The sequence below is a fragment of the Branchiostoma belcheri genome, unplaced genomic scaffold (genome assembly GCF_001625305.1).
Source record: "Branchiostoma belcheri isolate BF01 breed outbred unplaced genomic scaffold, Haploidv18h27 scaffold64, whole genome shotgun sequence".
Classification (NCBI taxonomy): Eukaryota; Metazoa; Chordata; class Leptocardii; order Amphioxiformes; family Branchiostomatidae; genus Branchiostoma; species Branchiostoma belcheri.
Genome location: NW_017804287.1, coordinates 1,158,220 through 1,180,336, shown reverse-complemented (window position 1 = coordinate 1,180,336; position 22,117 = coordinate 1,158,220). Strand labels below are relative to the sequence as shown.

General features: G+C 41.8%; 4 protein-coding genes across 4 annotated transcripts; 2 read left to right on the top strand and 2 right to left on the bottom strand.

Annotated features, from left to right (window-relative positions):
- The first annotated feature begins 3,350 nt into the window (after positions 1–3,350).
- Positions 3,351–5,654, top strand: LOC109483376 (E3 ubiquitin-protein ligase TRIM71-like). Its single transcript, XM_019786380.1, has 3 exons — positions 3,351–3,456; positions 4,133–4,253; positions 4,673–5,654. Exons 1-3 carry the CDS (start codon positions 3,379–3,381, stop codon positions 5,539–5,541), a joined length of 1,068 nt encoding a protein of 355 aa, XP_019641939.1. The 5' UTR covers positions 3,351–3,378; the 3' UTR covers positions 5,542–5,654.
- Positions 5,655–7,198: 1,544 nt separating this feature from the next.
- On the bottom strand, positions 7,199–12,233 carry LOC109483349 (glutamic acid-rich protein-like). Its single transcript, XM_019786345.1, has 3 exons — positions 12,009–12,233; positions 9,004–10,599; positions 7,199–8,468 (listed from the first exon to the last, which is right to left on the bottom strand). The coding sequence occupies exons 2-3, from the start codon at positions 10,591–10,593 to the stop codon at positions 8,052–8,054; spliced, it is 2,007 nt and encodes a 668-aa protein (XP_019641904.1). The 5' UTR covers positions 10,594–10,599; positions 12,009–12,233; the 3' UTR covers positions 7,199–8,051.
- A 415-nt stretch (positions 12,234–12,648) lies between these two features.
- LOC109483382 (IQ domain-containing protein K-like) lies at positions 12,649–16,181 on the top strand. Its single transcript, XM_019786386.1, has 6 exons — positions 12,649–12,725; positions 13,300–13,560; positions 14,124–14,274; positions 14,487–14,567; positions 14,790–14,874; positions 15,329–16,181. Exons 1-6 carry the CDS (start codon positions 12,665–12,667, stop codon positions 15,623–15,625), a joined length of 936 nt encoding a protein of 311 aa, XP_019641945.1. The 5' UTR covers positions 12,649–12,664; the 3' UTR covers positions 15,626–16,181.
- An 835-nt stretch (positions 16,182–17,016) lies between these two features.
- LOC109483313 (metabotropic glutamate receptor 3-like) lies at positions 17,017–21,808 on the bottom strand. Its single transcript, XM_019786304.1, has 3 exons — positions 20,445–21,808; positions 18,706–20,157; positions 17,017–18,532 (listed from the first exon to the last, which is right to left on the bottom strand). The coding sequence occupies exons 1-3, from the start codon at positions 21,801–21,803 to the stop codon at positions 17,420–17,422; spliced, it is 3,924 nt and encodes a 1,307-aa protein (XP_019641863.1). The 5' UTR covers positions 21,804–21,808; the 3' UTR covers positions 17,017–17,419.
- Between the last annotated feature and the right edge of the window lie 309 nt (positions 21,809–22,117).

Here is a 22,117-nt window from a genome sequence, read left to right as displayed (position 1 = left end):
GGGGTTCCCTCAGGGGAATAGGTGACCTATTTCAGGGTTAGGGTTTGTATTAGCTGCAGGCCTGATTAGCTGTGTGTTTGAAACACTTAGTGTACTGTATACAAAAACTCATATATTTCATGGAGGCGTGTCTGTCTGTGTGTGTGTGTGTCTGTATGTGTGTGTGTCTGTGTGTTTGTGTTTCCGCACATTTGTAGTCAGCATAACTCCATAACGCCTTTATGGATTGCGATGATATTTGGTACACTGGTAAGTCTTAGGAATACAAAGGTCAAGGTCAAATATGGGCCTCCTGGTGGATGACCTTGGTACTGCAGCAGAACTTAACATGCTATGGTCTTGACTTTTTGGTGACAGATAGCTTTTCCTGTCAGGAATAAGTGGCGTGAGTTTGGTCCCCCTAGCAGCTTGTTTTGGAACTGCAGGAGATTTTCGGGCGAAATCTTTAAAAGCCAATAAGTCCAGATAGGAACAAGGTATTATCATCATTTTTGGTAGGTAGGTAGCTGAGAGACAGATGTACATATTTAACTACAAATTATGCAAATGATGACTTAATTTGCATAATTAATGAGGAAATTCTATAATTACAGTGTTTTACATTATAGTACTTTCATACATGTAATGTATGTAATCTATGGCAGATGGAACATCAACAGATACCAATTATGCAAATGATGACCTAATTTGCATAATTAATGCGAAAATTCTATGACTCCTTAGTGGTGTAAGTTAATCAAAAGTGGTGTAAGTTAATCAAAAGTTAACATCACGATGCATTTATTATTTCAATGTGGAGGTATAATTAAAGAAGAAATTTACATTTACATGTCAAGCCCATATTTCATGGAGGTATGAGATCTCGGAACTCTTGTTTATACTGCTTTACGAAGTACAATGCCCAATATCTTAATGTTTCTATAATTATAGATAAGACTGGTGTAAAGCGGTGGCATAACGTCTATGGTATATGTTTATTTAACATTTATTTATGTCGTCTCCAGGCACCGATTCTCTGTTGTGTCATTGAGTTCAGTTCGCCCTGAAGACAGGCCACGCACAAAAGTACAGCATGTCTGAATCTTTCACGTTTTAATACCATCTCATAAATATGTAACACCTTTAGTGCACTATGCACCATGTAACGGTGCATAGTGCGCTAAATAGTGCACGATGTACTTTAGTGCGATTTTTTTGGTGGCTGCAATACAGTACGTATCAAATTGGCAAGACAATAGTACATTGGCAAGAGAGTATCATTGGTAGGGTAGTATTCAATACTGGCGCAAAAAAGAAACCAGTACTAAAACGAAACCCTGCATAAAGGCCCAAAACACGACAAAAGGGAGTCTAAACCTCTGTGTGGTGTCAGAAGAGGACACGTACACTGTTTCATCTACATAGAAATGAATTAATTCTGTCTGACAATGCGCCCCCTTCCATCTGCAACCCATCACTGCAAGGTCCCGCTCAATCAGGTTCAATCATGTATATTCTGCCAGCTCCCTGGGCTAGTCCACTTTTATTCTCTGGGGGAGGGACAGCCTAGTGCCGTGGGAAATTTTCCCAAACCACAAGGCAGGTCTACAGACGAAGAAGTTGGGCTAGTCCAAAATTACAGTGTTGCCATTTTTAGGGAGCACAATGCTCAATACCTTGATTTTCTATACAATATCAGAGAAGATTTCTTTGCGAGGGCGTATCATTTATGGTACATGCTTTTTTAATATGTATATTATCTCCTTGAAATGAGTCTCTAGTGTGCCATTGAGTTCAGTTCGCCCTCCAGAGAAGCCGCTCACAGAACCCTCTCTGTACATTTGTGTAAGTACATTATATCTGAATCCTTAAACCGTTTAATGATAGTAATTCCAGTTTAAATGATATTTCATGTTTGCTTGATGATTAGCTGTACTGATTTCCTGTAGAAATTGGTTGCTTTGTGATTTTTTACCTCCATGGTTTGTATGGTAATTTTGTTCTCTTTCATAAAAGAAACATTGCAACCGTCCGTATTGTTTTACTGTGAACAACATTTCCGTACGTCCTTATGATGTAACAATGCCTACGTTCGGAAATGCATCAACAGTAAAAACTAGCTTAAGTTCACTGTGAACCAAGTAACAGTGCACTGTGAACCACGTAACACCTTTAGTGCACAATGCACCCCAACTCGTACATATACAGGGCGCTATATAGATGGTACTCACGGTACGTGCAACCCACATAAATATGGGCTCCGCGGGCATTAAGATAAGTTGAGTGTTAAGATTTGAGTGCAGCGTCAATTTGTCCTCGTCTTACTATTATCTAGATCATTAAAAAAGCAGAAGACGTTTCTGAAGACGTTTTGGCCAGCTAACAACGGCGCCAGCCATTGCCTTCATAGTCAGACAGCCTCAACCACAATGCCAAAACACATTTACGACGGCGAGCGCTGCATCCGACCATATGCAGTTTCATACTGCGAAGAACATGATGTCCACGTCGTCAAATCAGGTATATATAACTGTGATGTCGTCCAGCCCTATGCTGTTAAATACCAAGAAGATGACGATAGTTGCAGTAATTACAAACATCTGTATGTAATTTCTGTATTTGTACTTGTTTTTGTATTGTCCCTGTTTTTATATGGGCCTTTGGCCTGAAGCAAAGAATAAATAAATAAAGAACAAGTAATAACCTACACTCGACAGGTGGCGCTGCGGCTAAAAGCATGACCGCCCCTGATGGTGAGGACATTCAGCCGTATGCCATCGCCTACATGGTCCAGGGTGAAGTTGTATGCAGAACAACTTCAGGAGACACTCTACTGACTTCTAACAGCATCAATGATGTCGCAACCAACCCGTCCGGCAATGATGACCCGAATGTACCAAATCAGATGAACGTGCCAAACGTCCAACAGCCTGCAGCGCGCGGTAAGAACTTTATTGATTTATTCATACAATATTCATTTACATACAGTAAGATATTGGACAAAAATGACATATGCTTTATTATGAAGCCCTGTCCTGGAGAACGAGAACGTAGTATCACACAAATAAATATAGAAACAATACATTTGTAGTGTCATAAACTTTATGATGCTACAAATCATAAACTTTATGATGCTATAAATCATAACCTTAATTGCTTAGCAATCCTTTCAGGTACAATACATGTATATGGCAATAACTATGAGACAATGCAACAAGATTAGTATATCCTACATTTACATGAGAACAACATTCACCTTTGTCTTATTTTTTGTTTATGTTGTATCGTATACGCTTACTAACTGTTCCTTGCTGATACAACACTCTCAGATCCAATTCAATTTCTGTAATCTGCAATATTTCAGGATGTATGCGTCATCCCTGGGTCTGCCTAGCGGTCATGACGGCTGCCGTTCTTGGCTTGTGTATCGTCAGCGGGATCTCTCTCTGGTTATACTTCAGCACCAGCCCACCACAGGTACGCCTCTGTCCAATAGTCTTGTCACTTTCTTCACCATTTCCTAAGATCATTTTTTTAGATAATATCCTTTGTATACATATGCAAACTGTTGCGAAGCGCATTGCCTTAACAGTTACTTTAAAAAGTCACACTCCACCTTAGTCGAGAATGACAAAACAATAAACAGATGCTTTATACACAAAAGACTTGACTTTATAATGTTGTGGTTTCGCAGGTAAGGAAACTTTCCAGATTTTCATGTTACTTTTGAAAGACTCAATTCCTCACTGAACTTCTTAACTTCCAATACAGTTTGGTGGAAAATACGTTGACATCGGCCAGCAGCTATCAAATTCAGACAGGGTTCAAATAGTTTATTATGATGTCGACGAACCACTTACGATACCTCAATACAATTCTCTACCAACAGCAGAATGCGAATGCGGATGCTACTACTAGTACTACTACTGCTGCTAATGCTGTTGGTGCTGCTGCTGCTGCTGGTGGTACTGCTGCTGCTGCTACTACTACCTCTACTGCTGCTGCTACTGCTGCTGCTACTGCTGCTGCTACTACTACTGCTATCACTACTACTACTACTGCTGCTACTGCTGATACTACTACTGCTGCTACCACTACTACTATTGCTACCACTACTACTGCTGTTACTGCTGCTGCTACTACTACTGCCTCTACTACTACTACTGCTGCTACTTCTGCTGTTACTGCTGCTACTACTAAAAATGCTGCTGCTGGATGCTGTAGTTCTGTCCCCACGCTCCCAGCAGTCTCCAACAACTCACCACGCAAAAAAGGTGAGTCTAACACGAATGTTCGTCTGTGTGTTTTTGCTAGGAAGGTTTATGTCTGGCCCGTCTGTGTCACTAAACAATGTCTTGAGTCTGGCCCCTCCGTGTCATTTGAAAATGTCTTAAACTTGGCCCGTCGTTGTTATTCTACAATATCTTAAACTTAGTCCCTCTATGTTATTAGACAATGTTGAAAGACTTTAATGTCTCAAGCCTGGTCCCTCTATGTTAAGAGACAATGTTCAAACTTGGTCCCTTTTTTCATGAGACAATGTTTAAAACTTGGTCCATCTGTGCTATGAGACAATGTGCTATGAGACCAGTGTGTGTACCAGTGTGTGTGTGTGTGTGTGTGTGTGTGTGTGTGTGTGTGTGTGTGTGTGTGTGTGTGTCCGTAAAATACTTTTTCTTACTCATGGCAAAAGGTGGTGACGGAAAGCTGGAGAAGATCACATTTGGTGGACCGGGATGGAGAGCGGGACCTGGAAAATTCTCAAACAACTACGGAGTGGCTGTATCTGCTGACAACGAGATATTTGTGACTGATTTTTACAACAGACGAGTCCAAGTTTTCAGCATAAATGGGGCCTATCTCCGCCTTTTCCCAACGATCGTGTCTGGTGAATGTAAGAAAATGGGTGGATGTAAGACCGTGTACATGCACCCTTCGGGTGTTTCTTTTGACGTTGACCCTGGCTACATGTGGGTGGTGGGGCAGAGTAAAAGACATTTAAACTGCAAGCTCTATGATGTTGTCGTACGGTACAGTACGAACGGCCGGCTAATCAACAAGTTCGACGTAGGCTCCACGATTTTCTATCCTGCCATTGCAATGGACGTGCGCAACAATAAAATTATAGTGGGAGAGAAAGATAGAATCATGATGTTTCATCCAAATGGAACTCTCTATTGGAGTTCAAAGTTGCCAGGTTCTTTTGTCGAGGGAGTCACATCGGATAGGGAGGGAAATGTCCTGCTGACGGATGGGAAAAAAAGCGTCAAGGTGTACAATCCCTCCGGAGTCCAGAGTTGGGAATTTGGAAAAATACATGGACCAGGTAAGGGCCAACTGCGTTTTCCAAAAGGCATTTGTCTGGACACCTCTGGTCGCATCATCGTGGCGAATAGTAACAACCGGGTGGACATGTTCACAAGCCGGGGGGAGTTTATCCGTACCATCGCGACCATGGAAGAGCCGTGGGGTATCGCTATGGGACCAGATGGAGAACTGGTGGTGACTAGCCCACGTACCCAAACTGTAACTGTCTTTCCACGCCAAATGGTGCGTCTTTAACCCTAATGCATTTCTACCTCCGGGGAAGGAGATATCCTTCCGCTGGGAAGTATTGCTTTGATCCTCGCGTTTGTTCGCAGTCATTCGCCACGAAGTTTGTGCTTTCTGTCTGTAAACACGATAACTCAAGAAGGCTTGGGTAGATTGTCTTGATATTTGGTAGGTAGGTCTTGATGAGACCTCAAAATGATTGAAATTTTGTCCCCCTAGCGGCTTGCAATGGTACCGCAGCTGAAATTCCCGTCTTGATATCTCCTGATCTGGACATTGTAATTTTTGCTCTGCTTTGGCTTCTCTTGTAGCTTGTTCTGGAACTGCAGGAGCATTTCTTGAAAAATACTTGGAGGAGGATAACTCAAGAACCTGTAGACGGATCAGTGTGATGTTTGGTGTGCAGGTAGCGTAAAAAATAGTTGTCAAAATTAAATGTCAAATTTGGAAATCAAGACCTAATTTGCATAATTAATGAGAATTCGGATTCTATCAATCTGCTACTTTCCATGATAGGACTATACAAAATATTAAGCGTAATTAAGAAGAGGAACATCACCAGATATTGATTATGTAAGTGAAAGTCTAATTTGAGAACATATTGAAAAATGCTATAATGTCATTCAACATAACTTATTCAAATCAGGACCTCATTTTGATAATGTATGCACAAAATCCTGAATGACCTTCTTTGTTACGATAAGGCTGCTATTGGGTGAAGAATGTGATCAACTATTTTCATGCAAATGCAGAAAATTTGATATTTGTTAGTCTTAAAGGTAAACATTACTTATAATAGCAAAGGAATTAGATCGTGGAACTCTAGTTGCTGCTCTTGAGATATACTTATGAAGAATGCTCGTATTATGTAGCCTCTGTCAGGCTTTGGTAGGCGGCTGGAAAGAGTAGAAATTGACCAAATAGAGGGATAACATGCCAGGGGAGTTGGTCTACAAGAGAGTCGCTTAGCCGCCTCACGGAGACTGGTGGAGGCTATTTAGTATTATGTGATTTAAGGCCTGATTTCACTTTTTGTAGGTGTATTTTGACTGGAGAATTGAATTTTTCCACATTTTGAGCATCAGTCCTTTCGGCCACAGCAAGTATTTCTATGGATGACATAAGCGCGCATTGATTTTCACCTGATTTTGAAAAAAAATTAAGAAACAAATTTTGTTGGCTTCTGACAGTGGTCAACATGCAAAAAAATGGGCAAAGACGTCTGTTGCCATGCCGGAACGTGGATGGCAGATAAATATGAAGAGAGGAGACAAGACAAGGCTCTGATTTAATGTTTTGTCTTTTACTTTGATGCAGTGATGTATTTCATTATATGCGATGGTGGCTGTGTACATGTGATGTTCCCACTGAATGAAAACCATTTGTACGATTATTGTGAACTTATTTTTCAAAGTTGTTTCAGTGAGAAATGGATGTTATAATAGTTGGCAGTAAACTTAGCACACTATATGTATCATTTCTTATTTATTTATTTCATCTTGTAAACATCTGGGTGGCCTCTACAACATTAAAATTCTTGATTTCCAAGAGGGCCCAGGGACACATAAACAATATAACATAAACATAACATAAACACAACATAAAGCAATTTATTAACAAGGTTTATGATGTCAAAATTTGAAAATGTAGAAATCTTGTTTTTTTTTGCCCGCCTTGTTTTGTTTTCGCCCTATCACATTAAATTTGGAGTCTGCAGAGGATGTCATCCATTAAATTTACGTGCCATGGCCTTACTGTATCATTGTGTTAATTTACAAATTTAATGGATGTATAGAAGCATTCTTATCCATGAAAAATGATTTTAGTCTTTGGATCCTCTAGTAGAACAAAGGTGAGCCTAGAGATACAGTAATTTGTAATTCTTATATTTATAATATATCCTAAAATTCTTTTATAGCTATTTTACAGGGTTTACACAAACTCATGCAGTTGTACCTGTGCAAGAACATAAACCGTTACGTGACATGAATTGAAATACAAGAACAAGTCAGGTCTAATATTTACTTAACAAAACTAAGACATTTTTTTTTTCAAAATACATGTAAAATGTCATGTTATTGCCAAAGCAGCATATGCATTTGTACATGTATCACTTTTCCTACTTTACGTTTAATTTCACGATTGTTCACAAAAACAGTAGAACTGATTCAAAAAAATATTTAAAAAATCTAATTTTTGCACATTTTATTAGCATCTACTAGTCAAGTATTCATTCGGCTGTCCACTAAGTGAAATCCTACATGTGTGTATACAACAATACAGCTTTCAAATACAAACTATGTCTTTTAATTTTGACAAACATACAAGGCACAAATGCTGTAATAGATTTACACTAAATTACAGATTGCACAGCTCAAAGTTGAGTTGTAATGCTTACAGTCTGGATGCTAGTGAATCCTTGCTATTTGATGGTAAACTGACTTCGGATTGAATTTTTTTCTTTCAAGATGCTTTTTTTTAAATTTTGAGCAACAGTCTTTTACTGCATCTAAACTATGCTAATCATCAAATTTAATGGATTTAGAAGCATTCTTATCAATAAAGAATGACTTAGTCTTTGGATCCTCTTGGGCAATATATCCCAATCCTGACACCTTTCCTTTGGTGACTTTCCTGTCCATTGCTGTTTGAAACTGTGTTTCTAGCATTTTATTTACGCTAGACTCTTCCGACTTATCCATGGCCATCCTGGAATGGGGTGAGCCTGAACTGAAATTTGATTGGCTGGTTGATTTCTTGAAACTGAAAGGTGATTGGTTGTGTCCCAGTGGGGTTTTCTTCGCGGCACTTGATTGGTTGTCCTTGTCAGGTGTGCTCTTCATGCCTCCCAGGAGCCTGAAGAATTTCTGCTGCCTCTCTACACTACCAAGTGAGGCAGTGGACCACTGCCCTGTCTTCACAATGGGTGTTGGTGACTGAAAGATTAGAAAATAAAATAAAAGAAGTCAGCAAAAACACTAACTTAAAGGTGACTCAGAATTTCTTTTAAATAACACCTTTTATTAACTTAAGCTGAGGTCACATTTCCAAACCGGGGCCCGGCCGGGCAGTCATTTGAAACGAAAAATACGGTATAAAACGCAACAAAGCACAGAAAGGTTGAAAAATACCAACAATGGAACTATTTACGTATATTCTTGATGAAAATTGTTGATTTTTCGTTAATCGAAACAGCCCGGCCGGGCCCCGGCTCGGAAATGTGACCCCAGCATTATCAATGCAAGTTTGTACTACCATAGCAAACTAAAACTGTTTCTTTCCTAACTGAGAAGACTAACTCTACCTGACATGTATCTATGGTACGCAACATATGTGAAATAAAAGCTAATTTGCATGTAACTGCTTTCATTTTTGTGTCTTCATCTTGCATTCCAAGCAATCAAGATTTGGTTGATTTGTTTCTGGCCTAAAGATAACACCATTAGACCTATATGTTGAATGTATACTCACTTCGGTTCCCTTGATTTTTTCTTTCTGTTCATCTTCTCTCTTCCCTGTCACTGTTTCTACCTCTTTCTGCAGCTCTCTTCTCTTCTCTCTCTCCAATTCTCCCAGTCCATCTGGGTTCCCCTCTTTCACACTCACAACCGTCACATTGTCGTCACCACTGTTGTCATAGTTGAACCCTACATTTGTGTACTCCACAGATCCGTACTGTTTTGTCTTGCCATTGTTTGTGTACTTGCCATAGTCCCAACTTTCTGAAGACTTTCTTTTTCTTTTAGATGGGACCTTTTCTTCATTGACTTCCTGTTTCACAGTTATTAAGGATGCCGCACTGTTAACATGTTCCTTGTTTTCAGCATTGCCTTTGGTGTTTTTCTTTTTCTCTTTCTTTTTGTCCTTCTTAGCTTTGGGTTCTGATGAAGATGGTTGCTTATCTTCTTTTACTTCTTCTATTTCCTTGTACTTTCTCTTCTTTGCCTTCTTTTCAGACTTGACATCTGTCTTGGAGGTAGACTTAGAGTTAATCATTGAGTCTTTAATGTCAGCCTTTTGGGGTTTCTTTTCCATGGAATCAGAAAGTTCAAGCTTTTTCTTTTTCTTCTTCTTAGGTCTCTCCGTGTCAGAAGTGCTCTCTGACTTTTTGAGATTCTTCTCTTTTTGTTTCTTCCTTTCTGTTTTATCCAACTTTTCAACATCACCTACACTGTGGGGTTTGTCATCTTTTTGTTTCTTTTTCTTCTTTTTAGATTTTCCACCTTCATCTTTGGCATGAGTAGTGCCATCCTCTGAGTGTGACAGAGATTGTTTCTCTTTTTCTTTCTTTCGTTTCTTGGTACTCGTTTCTTGGGATTCACCCTCCACCTCGGCATTCTCCACCTTGTCTTCAGTTGATTTTCTCTTTCTGGATTTTTTCTTCTGCTTTGCATCACTGCCATTTTGGAGGCCGTCAGGCGTTTCCAAAGACTCAGCTACAACAGATGGATCTGCTTCCTTTATCTTTGAGCTTGGTTCATCATCATCTACCACAGTGGCATCCTTTCCTTTCTTCTTCTTCGTGGACTTTTTGGACTTCTTTGTTTTGTCTCCTTCTTCAACAGCTGCAGATGATTTCTCTTTTTTTCTCTCTTTTCTACTTGCCTTCTTTGTCTTCTTAGCAAGTTCCTCCTGTATCCCTGCATGTTCGAAAACAGTGACATCCTCTGTTTCTGTCCTCTTTTTAGACTTTTTAGGTTTTATCTCATCAGTAAGAGGACTGTCCCCTTTAGTTGATAATACAGCTTCTACTTGCGTATCTTGTTTCTTCTTTTTCTTCTTAGAACTTGGTGATTTTTTCATGGCTTCATCTTCGATTATGATCACATCTTCAACTGCCTTCCTCTTCTTGGACTTCTTGTCCTGTTTGGTTCCACCTTTTTTGTCATGTTGGGTTGGTGATTCTACTTGCTTATCTTTTTTCTTTTTCTTCTTTTCGTGACTGGAACTTTTTTGTACTGCTTTCTCTGCACCATTGTCACAGACTGCTTGTTTTGTCTTCTTTTCCTTTTTGTCGACTTTCATCTCACAATCTTGATCTAAAACCTTCTTCTTACCCATTATAACCTGTAACAAAAACATGACAGAATGTAGGTTAATTAATGACATAATAATCTTACCATATACTGTAGCCATCATGTAAAATGAAAATTATTTTCAAGATATATCATACTGTAGCAGCCTTCAACAGCTGAAGTAAAGTACTAGTATTTTACAACAAGGAAAATCGTAGATTTTGTACCTCCGGGTATTGAAATGTGTGTTGCAGAATGTTGGGTGCATGTTGGGACTATTCTTTAAATTAGTGAATTCGCGCGAATACCATTTTTTCGAAAAGTTTCGAAATGTTTGTAATTGGCTAAATGATCTGTGAAATCACTAATCCCCCTAGCCGACTGGAGCCCAAAAATAGAAAGGACAGGAGGCATCCCGTGGCGAATCTGGCTGCCCGACCCTCAGCGACCAGCGATAATGTAAACAAACACCCGCTCCGGGCGCCAGCCGCCAATCGTCCGGTGCGCGTGTTACCCTTCTAACATGTAAGTAAGGCCTGCTGAAGTACCTCCCCGCATGTGCAAGTCATCCTTATTGTCACTTCCTCCATTTTCCGCCGATTCTTCGTATAAATTGGGGAAGTAAAGGTCTGAATCCGCGGTATTTGTAAGTTAGAAGTCGTAATATACGCCGAAAACAACCAACACAAAGGTTGCGCAACAGTACGTTGACCCCTGACCCATTGGCTAACCAGGAAGTGCCGATTACGTGTCCTGTGAACGCGTACTAAAGTATCCCCCCAGCGGGTCCCACCAGGCACGATAATGAGACGTTGATTGACGGCACATGTGGTTCACATCTGAACAGTTTCAAAGAAAGAATTTATCGACAATGCTGACACCCCTCTGTGTGAAAGGTCAGATCAGTGGTCGCGACCTCAATCGTCCTTATACATGCAAAGGTCAAAAGCTGAGGTCCACTTTCACACTGAAAGGGGTGTCCATCGGCGGTCTAAACGCATCATTTTCACGCACTAAAACACACATACTAAAAAACCAAAACAACGTGCACCATCTACAGCCCAACAGCAAAACGTATACCAAGTCCCAGACATATCCGTCCACCCAAACGCGAGAAACGGGTGCGAACGCAATTTTCGTCTTCCCTCACAAAACCTCCGCGCTCGGGATATACATCCCTACCCGGAGGTAATTATAATTAAAACAATAAAAATGTATTACATAAACTACACAACTTACAAACCTTAGAGTGTGTTCCTCTAGATGCCTACTTGCAGCGATAGCCCTCTGCTTTGGTCAACCAGGTAATAAAGGCAGTGTACTCTTGCAATAACTGCAATATGTGACCCAATCCCCTGTCCGTAGCAGAATTTCTGCAACAAAAGCACCGCCGACTAAAGGGGGAGGGGGGCAACACATGTTCGACTCTGTTCCGAACAGTCAACCAAGAAGTCAACTCACCTCATATTGCAGACTGCGCTTGAGTTGGAAGGCAAATATCGGCTAGTGAAAGGCACCGATCCTGTACTTTGTACTGACTTCCGAGTCGACTATCAGATATCGTCTTAGGATGTATAAAAATCGCCAAAAAGATCAAATGAGCTCCGCATGCCAACACGCACACACATGTCCAACATGCTGTGAGGGCGACAGAACTGACTAAATACAACATGAAGGCAAAGAAAGAATAAATTCCACATGTATAAAAAACATTACCTACACACATTTGAATAAAATAATTCTATTTTTGTTGCTATTTTACTTGATAAAAGAGTATTTTACAAGGCTGTTTTTAACGTATCACATTTGTGGGGAACATCCTGCTGCCTTGTCACGTTGGACAACCTTTGACCCAGTTACTTGACCGAAAGGTGTTGCCATGACAACACAGTAAAATATCCTTCCGCACAGTGTCAAATTGCCTGAATCATAGTTATTTCTGTATGATATGTACATAGATATTGCAAATACAACATGTTATTAAACATTGAATTTATTATTGGTCATCTAACGTCTAAAGAGACGATTATGATCCCATCTTTTCTAGCTTATTTTTCTTCAAGCGGATGGTTATGTGATGGGGCCTGTCCGTTATAAGGCATCAACAAAGATTCAAGATGGCGGCGAAAGTTATCGGAGAGAAGAAAGAGATCAGTCTTTGGGATCAAATATGTGCAGGTAGGGACAGATTTAACTGCATTTTACGAGCACAAATACAAAAGGAACAACATAGGTTACCATAGATATAAGTTATGTTACGTATTGCTGAGCGATCTTGACATAAAACTTGATTTTGTACCTATAAGTGCAAAAGTCAAAACTCCGTTGTCTAAGGCAAAAACTGTTGATTCTCATGGATTGTTTTCACCATTAAGTTCTTAATCGATGACATAGCGGTAGTTAAGACTCATAGGCTCATAGTCAAAGTACTTTTCTTTGCAAACGGTACCATACCAACTGTTTGTTACATAAATCATTATAATAATATTTAATAATATATAGTACACGACCAGGGCTGGAAATACCAACCTATCGCAGACACGGAAATACTAGTACAAATGTATTTGGAGCCCTGGTTGACATCCTATTGCTGAGCAGCTCAGTACATCTACATTATGTAGTTGAGTCTTGAATAAGTTAAGTGAATATAAGTGGCAATTTCTTGATTAGTTGTTATGAATAAAACAATGCTAATTCTAACATTTTAACTTTATAACATAATAACTCCTGTTCAACATTGGTATTTTTACAGAAGTGGCAGCCACAAGACCCCCTTTTGAGCCTCCAGAAGATGACGCATCGTCAGTGAAGACTGATGTGATTCAGTACGATGCCACCAAGCACAACCCCGTCTTCTACGGACGGATGTTCACGAAAGTTCCCGCGGACAGCGACCCTTTCGAGTCGTTTGACCCGTCCACCTCTCACCCCGCGTGCGTTGGGTACTCCCTCGTGGACAAGCCTCCGCCACCGCCGAGCCCGCCCAGCACACCCCTGCCTGATCCCAGGCTGTGTAAGTCTTCTTTGAATTGTCATATTCAAGCAGGTTTAGGTCGTGAAATCTCTACTGGACCAATCTTGACTATCCATCACAGTTAGCATCTTAAAGTGCTGCTCACCAGAACTGAAGTCAGAGAGTCAAGATAATAAGCATGCAACAAAAAGAAGGGGTTGTCCTCCTCAAACTTGTAGGCCAGCTGGAAGTTCGAATTCTAAACAAAGTCTACCTTTCATGCAAGTTTCTGCCATATGCATACACACTGTGAGTGACAGACCACACATCTCAGACATGTCCTAATGTCACATTAACTGGTGAACTGAACAAATTTGGACCAAAGACCTCAGTTGTCCTATTAATAATTAAGTTATTTGTTCAGCACCAAGGACAGCCCTAAGTTCTAACATTCCCACTAGTATGTTCTGAGATTAAGTTAGGGTTTTCAGAACTGTAAGGTTAAGAACCTTATAAAGATATGATTATCGTTGTATTCGTTTTTGTTACATGATTATACTTGCAATTAGCATTCAGGTATGTATTTGCAATAAATTTATCATCATTGTAATTTTTCTGCCCAGGCTCCCCACGAGAGTATCTGGAACATTACATCTTCCCAGTCCTGCTGCCAGGCATGGTGGAGATGCTGAGAGAAGCTAAGACTCAGAGGTGCTTCGAGAGGAAGAGAACCAAGTTTAACGCCTGTGACTTCCTCACAGAGTGGCTGTACAAGTGAGTTCATATTTGGTGTCAGCCTCATGAATTTGACTTAAAGGAAATGTGTTTTTCGTTGTTTATTATTGCAATTGATGTTCAAAAGGATCAGATCAATTCAAGTGTACTCTGTATGTAAGCTTACTAAAAAGAAATGTCCAGGATATGTTACTTTAGCATTATGAGAATGTATGCTAATGTCATTTGTGTCTTCAATACCCATTTTATAGGATGAATCCTCAATATGCAGGGGACAGAGGTGACATCACACTCCTTGAAATTCCGTTTGTCAAAAGCTGGTTGGAGGAACAGTAAGTATTCAAATTTATTAAACAAATTATAATTATGGAATGTATTTATTAAACAATATTACAAAATAGAACAAAACCCTATTCAACCAATCTGTTTCAAATTCTCTGAACCTGTAAAATTCCTGCTGTTCTATTGTATTTTTAATATCTATTGTAAAGAAAACAACTTTTCTTTTTCCTTCAACTGATATGCCGGTATTTGTTTTCATCAATCCCCTCTAGTCCCCGCCCCCCACTGCCCCTGTCCTTGCTGTTGTCAGATGAAGAAGCTGCCACCATTATCCAGTCATTCTTCAGGGGATACCTGGTAAGTACAAGGTTATCTGAACATTGGTGGGAGATCTACAATCTTGCATTGTGGGATTGAAACTACAGTCAGGTGCAGCAACTCTATCTTTGGCTATGATGATAATTTTGATTGACAGCTGTGCTTGTTCTATTATAATACTATCCGGGGGAAATTTTCAGTATTCTTTTCTTGAAAACTAAAAGTGGACATTATAGTAAAATTTATACAGTCTTGAGCTACTGTACAGTATTTATTTTCAGGTATGAATTAATCATTCTGGGTTGATGAGCTGTAGGTTTGTTCGTCTGTTTGCCCAGAAATATTAGGTCAGACACAGGAAATGGGGTGAATTTGACAGCACATTGGTAAGGGAAAATTGACAGGCAGAATGACAGAATGCCAAAAGGTCAGACACAGTAAATGGGATGGACATTAGTTTCAGAGCAGGTCTCATACCTGTGTTTTCTTACAGACAAGAAGAGACCCTGAAGTTCAGGAGCTGCGTCAGTGGCAGCGGGAACTGCGGGAGGAAGGTGAGGACATCTCCATCAAGGTCGAGGAGTTCTGGAGGAAACACGAGCCCTCGGAGGAAGGTCACGACCCCACGCAGAAGACCAGTCCGAAGGGAACGCACAAGACGTCGAGTTCAGGCAGTCCCAGAGGGTTTAAGAAACAGAGAGCATCATCTGGGATATCTGCTGTGACTTCAGAAGTGTCCATCAGTATAGAGCCCCCCTCCCCACAACCACCTCAGAGTCCTGATGTGTAAGACTCACAATAGGAGAACGAAGTTGTAAATGAGATGCAGCCAACTTTGAGAACTTCTAAAAAAAACATGTACATTTTTTACTAGAATGGGATTTCAAGTACTGTAAGTAGAAGTTTGGAAAGGGATTAAACAATATTGTTGATTTTTTCAAGCTTGATTGCTAAAAATGGAATTTACATCACATATGAAGATTATAGTTCAGGAATAGGTATTTATCATTGATATAACATCCTTAGTATTTATATACAAAATGTGCGCTTACCAATATGGGGAAATTTATGTAGTTAGTGTACTGTAATGTGACATATGTGTCATATACTGGGAACATGTCTACATTATACAAGTCATGTATTGTAAATTTTCAGTGGTGAAAAACAATCTAAAACCTAATAATAATAGATTTCAATGACTTGGGTTTCTATGATATGAAATTTTCATAGTTTTGTTTTGCTTGTATATAGAGTTGTACAGCTGGAGTTGTCTGATAATTTTTGCAAATGTCATGATGATTTCTAATGCAGTGAATTAAAGGTATGGAGACTACTTTGTGAAATAATTGTGACAGCAATAAATAGTGGATTTCTTTCTGTACTTTTTATTGTGTGTGTTTGTGTGTGAATGTATGAGATAACTAATAAGGTGGTAGGCATTTGTGTATTTCTTTTCATGCAAAGGCCATATTAGAAAATAATCCCTAAGAATAAACATTGCATCTTCTTAGGCTTAGGAAACAACTCTAACTAACTCTTTTTCTTATGAATGCAAAGACCTACAAATGTAAATAGCAAAAATAAAGAAACTATTGGAGGAACTAATTTTTACTTTCCAACTTTATTAAGTTAGCATTTTCTAGACCACTACGATGATTATTGTGACATTGATGGATTTTTTCTCTTCTTGACGGCTTTAGTTCAGAATATGACTATCCAATGATGTTATTGGACTATCTTAAAACATACCATTATATTTTTTATAATCCATAACAGTATACACAGACTTCCTTTGGAAATAAAGGCGATGAAGTTGAAACACTTCTCTTATTATAAAGCATTTTAAACAGTTTTCTTAAGAACACTTGTTTTAAAATCGCATGTTAGATTCATAATACAATGTACATGTAATTACAATGTTGTACCTCATACTTATTTGACCTTGACAATTTCTCTTTTAAAACTATAGGAGGTTCAATGAGATTTAATCTTCTTGATTAAACGTAATCAAACCTCTTCAACATCAATACTTTGATTTTTCTGTGTCATGAACAAAAATCATCACTTTTCTATGATACGTGTATAAAACATTAATTCTATCTTAAGTATTCTTTATTCTTTTCAAACAACTTGAACAAAAGGTAACGCGGCAATCATCAAAATAATGTCGATGGCGCGGCAACGTCCAAGGCAAAAAAACTCGGATGAAGAAAACGATTTCGTTAGTGAGATAAAATAATGTGTGTTAGTTGTTCCTGTTTTTCTTACCTTAGAAGTTAATGTTTTGTACATGGCATCAACAGTAGTGACGGTGTCAGTATCGTTAGTAATTAGTCATATTTAAGATAATTACAGTATCTGTTTCAAAAATTGTAGATATAATTAGCATTCAACAAGAAGTTAGAAAAAGACACTGCCATATTAATTATGGATAGGTCGAAGGGATTTTGTTAGTGATTTGACTGACAGACGACACTCGTCACCACTGGAAGAGCAGATCCTCCCGACCACCTGAGTACTTAGATTTGGCCTGGCGGTGGCAGAACCTGTAGTAGTAGACAGGGGGCGCTCCCGGCGGACCCGGCTAGGCCACGTCCCCGTACAGAGGCGGTTGGGAGGGTCTGCTGTTGTCGCTGCCGCGGGACCTGGACGTTGCGTTGCCGTTGACAATGTTTTGACGAGGCGGGTGGCTAACGGCGCGCGCGCGGCGCTGGTTCTCGGCGTTTACCTTCCTCAGGTGATGCCTTCTCTTCAGCCGTGCAAGCGTCCATAACTTTGGTATGAACATGAACAGCAGAAGGATCCAACCGGTTATGACCAGTCCTATACACACGGCCGGGTCGCGCCAATGTTCCTTCTTCAATGACGTAGCTCCCAGCGTGTGCATGATCGTCCACGCTACAAGGATAAAACCCGTCAACCAGGCACTATTACTGATACAAATGATCTCAGAAGTCCTCTCTCTACGGGTACTCTTCACTATGGCAAAGATGAGGGTTAGAAGTCCTAAGAACATGACATAAGTGAGGGATTGAATGAGGGATTCTTTTCTGACTGCGCACTGAAAGATGTACTCGACTTTGTTATCTTTGTTTACCACCGTGTAGACGGTTTTGGGGGGAACTAGGATCAGCCATTCGACCGACACGGCTACCTGTACGGAAATCAGTAGAAGAGCGATGACGAACATGACAGGGCTGCTAGGGGGCCGCGCCATTCCAGTGCGCGCGATTTTAGCCAACATGGCGGCGAAGCACACGGCGTACGCCAGTGCGAGACCCGCGCGGCGCAGCCCGCACACGGCGTCCGTCGGCTCGATGACGAAGAACACCACCGTCACGAACATCAGTAGGATACCCACCAGCAGCAAATACCCCAGGGCAGTTGACGAGCGCTTTGTCTGAATGCTCTGTAACGTTACCGTCACGTAGCACGTAAAAATGGTCATGATAGCCACCCCCAACCCCGCCGCTACAACCACTAACAACCCCCACAGACTCTCCAGGTCGGTGATGGGCGCGAACACGTTTCTCGTCGCGTTGATGCCGGTGGGTTTTGAGGAGGGGACGTTGGTACATTGCGGACAGAAGGACGTGTCCTTGCAGGCGGAGGTCGGGCGGCGCTCCCCTCCGTCCGCGGCGTACGCGCGAACGGTCCACGGCGTCAACTGGAGAGTGTTGTCCGTCCAAGTCCCAACCTGTAGGGGAAAAGATCAACCTCAGTGGTGTTTTAAACTTTTAAAGAAAGAAAAAAGTATTACACTTCAAAGTATATTCTTGGTCAAAGACATAATAGGAATACGTTTTAATCATATGATAAGCCATGGAAAAAATCAAACCAATGAGTGACTAAGCTGACGTTTGGACCTACTTCTTTGTAGGCGTAGGATCCTCCACTTTGCCTCTGGTAGTTGAGAATCTTCATCCTGGCCGCCGCATCACCACTGGGCGTGAATCTGAATATACCTCCGCTCTCGTCTGTGTACGAAACAGCTTTGATTTTCTCCACGATTTCTTGTAACCTTCCCACCGAACTCCAGTACGCGTCGCACAGACCGGGTGTTGAGCACGTTTCCCTCCAGTACTGGTGTATCCCCCTCGCCATGGAGACAACTGCGTTGATGGTGCTCAGCGCGCAGCCGTCGTCCAAGAAGTCAAAGTTCACGACGCGCGAGTCACTCCCGCATTGCCTACCATATTTGGCCACAGTCCCGGGGAGGTCACACTGGAAGAGGTATTGCCAGAACGGTTTGAACCAGGGGTTTCTCGTGTTCTGTCCCGGGGTTAGAGACGACACGTAGTTTTCAAACGCCTGCGATTTTGCCACTTCTGTTTCCAGCCTCAACGCCCCCCTTGTGGCGTGTTTCAAGGTCACGTTCGTTGAAAAGAAGGCGTTGTCGTTTTCAAGACCAAGAGCGGATACCCACGTGAACAGGCCGATGGTACTGCTCCGCGAGGTGGCGCTAATAAGGCTTCGCGCCTGCGCGGACGGTAGAAACAGCACAACCGCCTCTGCTCCCTTTTCAGCGTGCTCTTTTAGTGACGTAATCGTCTTGTCGTAATCCCCGCTTCCATGGAAACGTTTTACCTCCACTTCTGTCGCAATACAAATCCCCTGCCGGTTTGCAGCAAACACAAAGTCATCTTTCAGTAGTTTATACATCTCCTCTTCACTGTTGACTACTGAAACATAACTAAACCCCAACCTTTTCAGAACTGCGATGGTAACGTTCACTGTTTGTTCTTCCGACGAAACAGTGTTTAAAAGGTTTGGATACCTAGACCTATCGGTTAAAAGTCGGCTGTTTTGACATGTTCCAATCTCCGGTATTTCCAGACCTTCCAAAAAAGTTGCCAGTTGCCGCGATTCTCCCGCCATTGATGAACCGACGTACCCGGCTATGGGTGCAACGGGGTCTCCCCTCGAAGTTTTTCCCGTGCTCTGTAGATTTGAAGCGTCTTTGACGGCTTTTACTCCGCTCGAACACGAGTCTAGCACCACAGTTCCTAGCTTGATGGTAGGAAGTATATCTCTGTCGGCGTTGACTTTGTCCAACGCGTACAGAAGCGCTTCCACGTCCTGCACTACCGCTTTGGAACGCAAGGCGCCGCAGCCAAACGGAGACGACGATTGGCCGGAATGGATGGGGAAGGCGGCAGGGATGATGACGTCACCGGGAATGTAGATGACGTCGTCGGAACGTGCGCACTCGGGGCAGGTGCCTACACAGTAGGACGTGGATACCACAGGCATGTTCTGGTCATTGTAGGTGTAGACATCTGACGGGTTCAGCTGTAGGATGCCACCTGCATACCGACCAACCTGTCACAGAACATGAAAAGAGAAGATGTGGGATTTTAAGACTACTTTTTTTATCGAGGTCAAGTGCACCAAAGAATATCATCACTTTTTTACATGTGATATCACAAACCATACACTCAGGTACACAACAACTACAAAACTTTTTTTTTTCTTTCGCTGTCCGCATCCTGTAAAACATTAATTTTACATCCTTGGGGCTCGACCACATTCGTAGTACGATCGCCATACTATCGCAAACTTAAGATCTGGGATAGTATACTATAAAGAGCAGATCGTTGTTGACATACCTTGGTCATTGCAAAAGTGCCGCCTGGCATCCTCTTGTTGTTCAGCACGTCGAACACCGACTCGGCAAATCTGTCGGGTGTGAATCTGAAGTTACTCCCGCTGACGGATACAAAACCTAACCTCTTCAACTTCTCAAAGAACCGTGCCCCTTTCCCCGCCACACATGCGCTGACAGGACCCAAACAGCCTCCAGACAAGACAGCTTCCAGCGCATGCGCGAACGAGTACACGGCGTTGAAGACCGGTAGGACTAACGGGTCCTGGTCGATCCCAGAGTTTTCATCCAAAACCTCGTTCCCAGTACAGTTCTGTCCAAAGGCACCGTTTCCCGGGAAAATGTCACATTGAAAATATTGTTCCCAGAATGTTCGGAATGATGGGTTTCTGGTATAATTCGCGGGATTTAAAGTTTTCAAATGCTCTTTGAATGTGTTGATTTCATGGGTCTCCATCTCAAGTGATACAGACCCTCTTGCTACTGAGTCGAAATTATTCAGTTCAAGAACATCCTTCACTCCAAAGCCCAACCACTGAAACTGTGAAGAGACCCCCGCTCGCATGGCTGCCTCAAAAACCCTTTGAATAGCCTCCATTTGTAGAAGCAAGACGACGCCTTTGGCCCCTTGCTTGCTTCTCAAAACGGAAATGACGTAGTCAAGGTCAGCGTCCGTGCTGTTCTGACGTACGGTTTGTGTAGATGAGATGCATACGTCATTGTTTTCTGCAATTCTTCGGAATGCCCTCTGATTGGTTGATCCGTAAACGTCGTCTGAAACGACTACCGACACATACGTCCATTTCAGGGCCTTCACAATTTCAGCTAGGACAGCCCCGTGCGTCTTTTCACTTGGCAGAGCCCGAAATAAGTAGGGGTACAACACATTGTCATTAAGTGCTGCGCTTGTTGTCGTGTAGCTGATTTGAGGCGTCTGGGTCGAGGCTAGGACACTTGCTACCGCAGCGGTAACTTGGTCGGATTCACCGCTGACAAATCCAACAACTTTATCCTTATCGTCACCGAGATATCCCGAGCCTCCGCTTAACAAGTTCGTCACCTCCAGAGCGGCTATTTCGGGACTGTTACAGCTGTCAATCAGAACCCCGCCCAGCTGAACACCTGGTAGCAGGGCGGCGTCACGGTTGATGACGTCGAGGGCGAAGAGGAAGGCCTCGACCAATTGGAGACTAGTAGCCGGCACGACGTCACCGCACGTGAAGGGCACGTGACCAGCTGGGTGGATGGGGATGAGGGCGGGGACGATGACGTCACCTGGAGTCCGCAGGTGGGGCTGACCGTCTCCGCTCGGAAGGAGGAGTGTAAAAACCAGGAACACCGTTGCTAGGCAACACGACGCCATGTTGATGAACCTGTGTATTGACCAATAATCACACGTCAGTCAGCATCTAACTCTTTGTTATATATTGTGAAAACTTCAGTCTTGCATACGTCGATGAAGGTTAAACATCCAGGTAATGAGATACATAAGGAAACTGTAACTCAAGCAACTGAAAATCTATCCAGCTGCTTGAGTATCAAATAATTAATATTTCCTTGTGTGGTCTTGAATTTCTTCTTTGGAAATATATCTCAAAACATGCAACATGCGATATTGTAATATATTTGGGTGCATGCGAAATCAACCGAACTGGGGCACACCCTGTCAAATTGACT